At 39.6% G+C, this 9,479-nt stretch overlaps 1 protein-coding gene across 5 annotated transcripts in view; it reads left to right on the forward strand.

Moving 5' to 3' along the window:
• Positions 1-9,479, forward strand: part of LOC106954639 (echinoderm microtubule-associated protein-like 1) — a 54,647-nt gene that overhangs the window by 13,789 nt on the left and 31,379 nt on the right. Inside the window, exon 2 of one of the 5 annotated variants that reach the window (XM_015044310.1) lies at positions 3,747-3,982. The exons of 1 other annotated variant lie outside the window; for it this stretch is intronic. In XM_015044310.1, coding sequence (XP_014899796.1) covers positions 3,916-3,982 — 67 coding nt within the window. In that variant the 5' untranslated portion in view covers positions 3,747-3,915. Of the gene's footprint in view, positions 1-3,665; positions 3,983-9,479 lie in introns of those variants that run through there. 3 more of the 5 variants (XM_015044311.1, XM_015044314.1, XM_015044315.1) reach the window with 3 other exon arrangements.

The raw sequence follows: 9,479 nt of genomic DNA on the forward strand, positions 1-9,479 counted from the left end.
AATACAATTGTATTCTTTATGTAGCCTATAGATATCCAAACCTGTTCAAGGAAGAATGACTTGTCACCTTTAATTGTCTTTTCGTAATTTCTCAGAGAAATTAAATTCGACTTAAGTGTTTGGCAATAATCTTATTTTCTATCCCAGAAGGATCAGCAACAGCAATTCCTGTTTTAGGAGTATTATTCCATTTAAATGATGTCTTACTTCAAAATAAACATGTCAGGTTTATTAAAGTTCTTTCTGCTCTCTGAAGTTTTATTTACTTTTGGCAGGTTTTGTTCATACTTGTTTGCTTTCTGTCACAAGCAGGTTGAAATGAATATTAAACCTTATCAATCTTAGCTGGCAGCTGTTCAATTCCTCTTTAACTAGTTAAAATGTTCATCTGTCCAACTTGTTTATGTAAAATATTTCAGTGTTTGAGAGTTTAAAGGACGGATTCGGAGCCCATGAATTCATGTTGTAAAAGAACAAAGCAGATAAATAAGCAGGACGGGAACACAGATGGTGGCTGGATCACACCGAGGATTGACCCTTTCCCCCCTCTGCTCTGGATTTGATTGTTCATAATCCCAACCCACCAACAGACCAACTGATCATCTGCTGACGAAACGAACGTCAGCAGTTTCTTCTCTTTTAAAAAGAGAAACGTCTGGTGTGGCTGAATGTGACCTTCAGGATCCACCGGGGAGCTGCAGCTGTAAAGCAGCAGGGAGTTTTAGAAACAAAACAAGGTCAGGCTGTTCGATAAAACCATGAAATTATTACATTTACTGGGATTAGAACTGATCTACCGACACAAAGCAGTCCGTAATTGTGAAATGGAGAAAGTAGTTTGCAACATTTTGTATGGTATAAACCTGAAAAGTGTGGCATGAAAAGTAGTAACATCCTGCTGTTGATCACGCGACAAAAAAAAGTGTTTCCATTGCAGTTTTGCAAAATAAATCTGTTTCAATATGGCTGAAAAAACAAGTTTTATCAAAGAAATTTATGTTCATAATTTCAATTTGTGCAATTTTACGGTTAATAGAAACGCAGTTATTGATGCCAGTCCCATTCATATGTCGTCTTGTTAGTCCAATCTCAAATCCAGGTTTTCTTCTGGTATCGTTCTGTATTTCGCTCCATCCATCTTCCCATCAACTCTAGTATGATTTTATTTAGGAGTATCACAGTTAGAGGGGTTTAATACAAAGAGATGCCACATTTGTAAGATATTCATTTCAAAATGTTTTCTTCTCATTATCAATTTCTTATATTTTGTCTGGAATACTTAAAATGATAGAAACCAGCAAGCAGGGAGCCTCATGATGAGTTTTTAATGACCTGTGGGTAACGTGGCGCAGAGGGCCGGTTCTCCGTCTGCCTCCTGCTGAGACTCAGGCGGGGCTCTGGGCCCCATGTGGGGCTCTGGACTCCATGTGGGGGTCTGGTTTAAGGGATTGTGCTCCTCTCATGTGAGCACTGGGGGAAAAAGAGAGGCAGACACAAACAAAAGCCAGACCTGTCCCTAATCTGGATACCAAATCAGCTCCACAATGAGATTTACAAAAATCTGAACCCCCTTCAGACAAAACAGCACAAGGCTCGATGAATCCAGGATGAAGGACAAAGGATGCACAGAGCACGAAACTCCTGCTTTATCTGCAGAAAACCTCCGATTTCAACGCTTTAGCACATCTTAGAGCTGATAGGAGCAAAAAAACATAATTTATAGATAAAAAACTGAACAAGCAGCACTGTAAAAACACAAAATCTCACCAAGTATTTTTGGTCTAGTTTGTAGGACAAATATATCTTATTATGCTTGAAATAAGAGACAAGAAACTTTTCAGGAAGAAATATGATCATGTTTAAGTAAATAATTATTGAATATTGATGAAAAATACTTTTATTTCACTTATAACATTTTTTCCATTTTATGGAAAAACGTAAACAAGTTATTTCACTTGTTTATCAATATTAAGGAAATAATTACTTTAAACAAGCTCATATCTTTCTGAAAAGTTACTTATTGGTTAGTTTTGTTTTATTTCAAGTGTAATAAGATATTTGCACCAGACCATAAATATTTGGTGAGATTTTGTGTTTTTGCAGTGAAAAATGAATTTTGCACTTTAGGTTCCCTTTAACAGGACATTTCCCCCACGTTATGAGTGAAATAATCTGCAGTGGAACTGGTACTTTCTGATCCATAATGACTAAATAATCTCCTATTTGTTGTGTATGTCATGTCTTTGGTTTTTATGTCATGACTCTGTTGAACAAATCAATTCTTTATCTGAAGCTGAAGTTACTTTGAAATTGGTTTTTATCTAATTTTAAGATATTTGCACTAGAAACCAGACTAAAAATTCTTGATGTTTTTTGCAGTGTAATGCGCTCAGACTCTAAAAATTCAACATATATCAAGGTTCTTGTGATCAGACGAACCGTTTGCTCTACAAAGATCAAATTGTTTCCTGGCGTAATCCCGGCTGCGACCGAGCTTAGCGCGTCGCCTTACGCTTGATGCCGTTGCGTAATGAGCGAGTTCTCCTGCGGGACACGGAGGCGGTCAGCGATTCAGAGGCAGCTCCCGTTAATCTCTTTAAGGGTCAAACCGACGAGCCGCTACCTGCCCAGGAGGAAACGACGCGCTGCTGTTTTTAGCCGCCTCTGTGTGGCTCCGTCTTGTGATGTGAGGATAAAATGGGGGAAGTGTTTCAGCATGAATGTAGGCCACAGATTCTATTTTCCTCAGGCTTCTTATTCTTTTCCCCTTCAAGCCTATAAATAATGCAAAGCGTTTCCTCCTCTTGAGCACATACAAAAACTCCAACCCCCGGTCTGAAGAAGAGCGCAAATTACCCCTTTTTGTCCTGCAGGGTTTCCCTCCTAAAACTCCCACCTCACTTTTTAATTTGGGTTTTCTCCTCCTCATTTGCTCCTCCAGTTGCCCCCTCTTGTCCTTGTTTTTAGGCCGGGTCTGCAACGGGGCAGATAACCCAGACAGAGCGATAATCGTGTTGAGCCACAGCAGAAACACTTGGCTGTCGCTTTAGGAGATTTTGATGTCGGTCTGTTTCTTCCCATGTGACTTCATGCAGAAAAAGGAGCGGCTTTGATTCTCCTGCCGACTCAGAATGAAGCTCAGCTTTTAGATTTCAGCCGTTACCGGAGGTTAATCAATCAAGTTTATTAGTAAAGAACATTTCAGCAACAGAAACATTAAACAGTGAAACCAGTTCACTGCAAAATCACAAAATATCTATTTGTTATAAATGGATTCTGCAGATTCTATATGTGTTTAGATTATGATTTTTAATCTCATAATTATGACAAACTGTAAATTATGATGTAGAAAGTCGGAATTGTGAATGTATCTCAAAATTATGTATTCATATGTCATAATTATAACTGAAAGTCAAAATTCTAGCTTTTTATCTCAAAATTATGTCTTTTACTTTAAAAGTCTAATTATAGCTTCCTTTTGGGCTTTTATTTTTTTCTTTCATGGCGGAAATAGTCTTCCTTGGTAACGCTTTCAGCATTTTAAAACCATTTCATCCTTGCTTTTTTTTTTTTCCTGCTTTCAGCGGGGGGCGGGGCTTGCTCACAGGCCACGCCCCCTTTGGCCTGACTCGTCCTCTCCGTGTGACAGTGGGGGCTGTCCCGAGCATTATCTACTGACACACACACACACACACACACCAACAGAGCTTCGTCTTGTTAAGCTGTTTCATTTTTTATATTGGAAGGACCGGAGGAAGCTGCAGACATCCATCCCTCAGGTTTGTTCCTCCCTCTGCAACTCTGGAGTTTAACTGGGAGGAAAAACAAGTTAACATGACGGAATGGGAGTGAATGGGTTGCCAGGGAGCCTGATCCGAGCGGAGTGAATGGAGGCAGCAGCAAACTAAACTGAGAATGGAGGACGGCTTTTCCAGCTACAGCAGCCTGTATGACACCTCATCCCTGCTCCAGTTCTGCAACGGTAAAATGAAACTAACTTATCCCGCTTGCTTGCCGTGTTCCCGACCAGCTGACCGGGGGTGTTTAACGCTGAGCTGCATCAGAGTTGAGCAGCAGCTCCAGTTCTACACAGCGCAGACCACTTTAGGGGATTTGGAGCTGAAAGTCATGCTGCAGGAGGAATTAAAGCCAGAAAAAATGTCAACATTGTGTCAGAGTGAGTCAGCTGCAGCCAGGAGAGGCGATAAACAAAGACAGGCAGGCGGAGGAACAGCGTTTCAGTTTCATGTCCAGATGAAAACGAGTTTGGATGAGGTCTTCCCTTTTATTTCAGCAGGACAAAACATCTGCAACATGAGTGTTGTCCGAGCTGCTGGGAAGGAGAAATGATGTGTTAGAGGAGGGGTGAGTCAGGAGGACAGGATGACACATCAGTTTAAAGATTTATTTCTATTAAGCTCTGCTCTGTTTATTTGCTAAGAGTTTACACCAAACTGGGTTCATATTGGTAACATTATGACTTTCTGCGTGGTTTCTCTACAGTTAATGGCTCTCCATCCAGGGTGGCATGCCCTGGGGAGTCAATTAGCAACAAGAAAACAAATGATATCAGGTTTTTCTTTTTATTAATTGGATCTTTTGTAAGTCAGTAATAAACTGAGTAGAAACCCACATGAAAATGTGTTTATTTTCATATCTAATGTCTGATAGACTCGCTTCGCTGCACCAAGAACCACTGGAGGAAGCGAGACGAAAACTTATGAAGAAGACATGAGCGCAACTTCCTGTTTGATAAAATGGAAACAAAGTTGGAGTGGCATCAGATTTTGGCAGTGCTAGGTTTTCTCTTTGGTCTGGTGAAAGACTACGAACCATTTTTCCAGCTAGCGCTAGATAAGTATGTTTGTTTTGGTTGTGATTACCCAGAACGCCCTGCGTTAAAGTCCACTTCCTGCTTTTGGAGTGGACTTCAGTCTGCTTGCAATCCGCACTACAGTTCACTTCATCTGAACCGAGACTTAAGTTTTTAGGAGGACCAAGTTATAAATGAACCGGACTTTCAACACAAACTAACTAGAGTTAGACTGAAGTGGATTAAACATGACCGGTGTGAATGCATCCTAACATACAGCTTTAGTTGCGTTTAATAAATTATTTTTCTAATGCACAGCACTGATGAATGTTTCTTTAGTTCTTAGTTGTTTCAGAATAGGATGGGATTGTATGGTTGCATTCATACCAGCCAAGTTTAGTCCGCTTTAATCAAACTCTAGTTTGTTATCTCAAAAGTCCAGTTCGTTTGTAATAGACTAATAAAGCGAACTTTGGTCCACCTAATATCTTTGGTTTTGGTTCGAAGTGAACTTTGATGCAGTTTGAATGCATATGTGGATGCAAGTGGACCGGTGACTGCTCCAAAAGCAGGAAGTGGACTACAGTGCAGGGCATTCTGGGTAAAAACAACCAAAAGAAACGTGCGAGTCTATCGCTAGTGGAAGAAATGGTTCATAGGTTTTTAACAAAGACAAAAGAGAATCCTGGAACTGCTCAAATCTGACGCTACTCCATTTTTGCTTGCATTTTGTGAAACAGGATGTGGCGCTCATGTCTTCTTCAGAGATTTGTGTCGTTTCCTTCAGTGGTTCTTGATTCAGCGCCCCTATAGGTGAGGAGGGGAACAGGTTTCTCTAATAGTTTGGTTCTTGTGAAAGAAAACTGCAACAGCTGAAAATGTATCAGATGTTGCGACTTTGGTTCCCAATCGAACCGAATCCACTTTACTATCGGGCGTGAAAACAACCTAAGTGTGTTCAGTTATTTGTAAGGACGGGCGACATTTGTTCAGGATCCTGCAAACAGACGGTAAGAGCCAAACAAAGGGGATTAGACCGAACACAATGACCGAGCTAACATGCTTGGGCTTCTCCTAACGTAGTAACAGAATATTAATTAAACATTTCTCCAAAAAGTTCCTCTTATTCCTCTAAAGTTTCTCCTCGTCTTTATTTAATGGTAAACATAAGAATGCTCTGAATGCGATCATGCCGCCACAGCTCGTCATCGTGAGTCGCCTTGGCTGTCGTTTACTGTTAATGAAAAAATCAATGCCGTTTTCTGAGATGTGTAAGCACTTTTGCAGCTGATGAGGAGGAAGGGGAGAGCAGGGCCTCTCTAGAGCAAACGAAGGATGAGGAATTACAGAGAGGTGACTGCTTCGAAGGTCCACTTCAGGCCTCAGTGTTCCCATGAATAACTGATGAAGTGAAGCTGGTTAAAACCGTTTTGGACACAAAGAAAGAAGCTGCACAGAGATGGACAAATATTCAATCCATTTGGATTTATTCATCCTGAAATCTTTAAATCCATTCAGAGCAAACTGAAAAAGCAAAGTGGATCTGTTTTCTTTCCTTGTGATGAGTAAAACGACAGAGATGTGTGTTAGTTTGACTGACCTGAAAAACAGGTGTGGTGGCGTGCTTCACATCACCAGATTCCCTGAGGAAACGGCTGTCGCTTCACTCTTAAAAATAAAAATGGAGCAGCTGGAGGTTCTCTGGTTGATGCGTTATTATGTTAAAGCATTTGAAAAACTTTGTCTTGCTGCATTTATCTCAGTGTGATTTCACACTTTGAAACTTCCTTCGTGTCTTATCAGAGATAGATCAAACGATTTTCAGTTACTAATAATATTTGTAACAAGAAATAATTCAATCTAAAAATTTAAATATTTTTCTTGCTTCTACATGACATTAAAGCTAAATAACATTCAAGTCAGCACAACCACAAAACAAAGTAAAGCAACAAAAGGTTAAGACCACTAGCTTTATGCTACTGTCTATAGAAATTCCCATTCATTGCTAATAATTAGCATCTGTGGTGCTGTAATAAACTTGTACGCCCCTCACACAGTTTTGTACGTTTATTTTTATTTCATTGATGTTCAAAGATAAGATGCCAAAGAAAAATAACAAAAGTAGCACTACTTCAACGTATTTTTACTCAAGTAAAAGTAAAAAGTAGCCATCCAAGAAATCATTCAAGTAAAAAGTCTAGCAATTGATCAAATTATCAATCATTTAAAATTTAAAATAACATCACCTGACAGATCAAACTATGTAGTTTAGAGGAAATTTTGGTATTTTAAGAATTAAAATGACAATAATTTATATAAGTAACAAAAATTACAAAATCAAGTAAAATAATTTTTTTCCAAATCTGTTTCTTTTGGTAAAAAAAACTTATGAAACTTTAACAAAAGCTGCATGTGTGTCTGGTGAATTTTGGTTAAAACAAGTTTGTCTTTAATTCAGTAGGTAGAAAATCCAGAAATATTATTCAAGTAAAAGTAAAAATACTCTGAAAAGTAAATTTCTTTCAATAAAGTTCCTCAAGTACATGTAATAGAGTAACTGTAAATAGTTACAACCCAACTCTGATAATATGGGACACTTAAATACGTACCTTAAAATCCAAATTATTTTTTAGTTTGTTACTCCTGTGAGGTTAAAGTCAATATCCATCATAACACTAAGCTAATGACAAATGATGCCTGTAATAGTAGGTATGTTTTCCACATTGGGTTGCCCAGTAATAACGAAGCATCTGGTGTTGACATGTTAAGGGAGGGCCCCAAATTAAAATCCGCTCAGGGCCCCAAAAATGCTTGGGCCGGCCCTGCCTCTATGTTCCTGCTCCCAAATGAAAACACTCATCTTCACAGAGGAACTTGTGTTTGGCTCCAACAGACTGCCTTACCAGGGGCGCACACATCTACTGTGTTTATCCTGAAGGCCAAACTGACATCATCGTTCTTGGCTCCAGCCGTCCAAACCCACTCAGAACAGAGGCAAATGATGTCATTCACTCCCCTCTTTCGCCCCGTGTGTTGTCGAGCATCCAACCAGACTAATGTTCTGAGAGCGGCTCAGCTAAACTACAGAAAACATGAGCAGGCTGCACGCTTTGTCCTCTGGCAATCAGAATAAATGAAAATTAGCCCCGTTACAACCTCAGACACACCGGATGTGTCTGAGGTTGTAACGTAGTCAGATATTTTATCTGGCTGACTGCAGCTGATGGAGGAAGTAAACCCTTTAAATAGGCCTTTCTCTGGGAAATCAGATTTAGAACAAGCTGGTCTGCAGAAGAGAGAAATTTAATTGTGTTAGTTTAGGGTTTATTGCTGCTAATGATGATGGAGTTTATTTGTAATTGCTTTCACAGATGATTTGATGTGTGTTGGTTCATTTTAAGGGGAAGAAAGTGACCGCTGTCAGCTCCATTGAATAATCTGACGGTTGTTTCCTGTTTTGTCTGAAAGCTCACTACGGCCAGCTACTTCCTTAAGCCCAAAATAGCTGAGTTTACATTGTCCGTGTTATGAGGAACACTGATGAGAGTAAAAATACAAACCCTGGAGTCAAACCAGAAGAGAGCAATCAGCCTTCTGCTGCAATTCTTGTTGGTTGTGTAGGAGGCTCCACTTCTACTTTTCAAAGATGTAGGTTTGTAGAACTGTAAGTCTATTTGCAGCCATTTCACATGCAAGTGTAAACATTGAGTTGGGGGGCGTGGCCAGCAGCAGATTATTTGGATTTAAAGTGACAAGAGACTCTAAAACAGCTAAAAATGATCAGAACTAAGCAGAATAAAATCTCATTATCTAAGAATAATTTAGTGCAAAAAATGCAATGAACATACCACAGACCTAACCTGTTTAAGGAAGCATAACAGGTCACCTTTAAGAAAGATTTCTGTTCATTTTTACCAGATCTTTCTGCTCCATGTTCACATCAGGATTAAGGAATCGTGGATAAAAGCTGCGATGTGAGATCATAAATGAAGAAGGTAGGGATTAATTAGTGACAGTGCAGCTGGACTGAGCAGATGTGAAGGGTGCGGTGGGAGTTTAATAAAGACTGAAGCTGCTTTGATGCTTGTTGGAGGTATTTTTGAAGCACATCAGAGATGACAGGACTTCATCTAGCCTCCGTCTCTTCTTCTCCGTGGATCTGCGTCTAGAGAAGTCTGACTGACGACGGCACGTGGGGAAGGATTAGGATCAAAACCTCGCTCACATTACCTGCCAAGGAAGAGTGTAGGAAAGGGAAATTGTAGTATTTAGTGTTACAGTAGTGTGGACGACATGACTGAATAACTTATCACGATATCAGCGTTTCGTATCAGTCGACATCAATATTTGATTAGTTTTTTAGCTTTAAATATATGAAATTCTGCCAAACTGGGGTTGTGACCTTTCCTCTATCATCCAGTTTTCACTCTGCGCCGTTGTTGTTTTTATTTTTAAGCAGTTGTGAGGAAAAGTGGTGAAACTTTAAACTGCCACTGTGCCAACTGAACTCGTTGCTAGGTAACCGAAGTTAGAGGTAACTTGAAACTGCTGCCCAGCGGTTGTTGCTAGGCAACCAAAGAGTTGAGTTGTGAGTTGATTCCAGATTTCAGGATCAGAGTTCAGTAGATATTCTACATGTTGAATATACTATATACATATATATATA

This window comes from Poecilia latipinna, unplaced genomic scaffold (assembly GCF_001443285.1).
Source record: "Poecilia latipinna isolate Pla-1442-1.1 unplaced genomic scaffold, P_latipinna-1.0 Scaffold667, whole genome shotgun sequence".
NCBI lineage: Eukaryota > Metazoa > Chordata > Actinopteri > Cyprinodontiformes > Poeciliidae > Poecilia > Poecilia latipinna.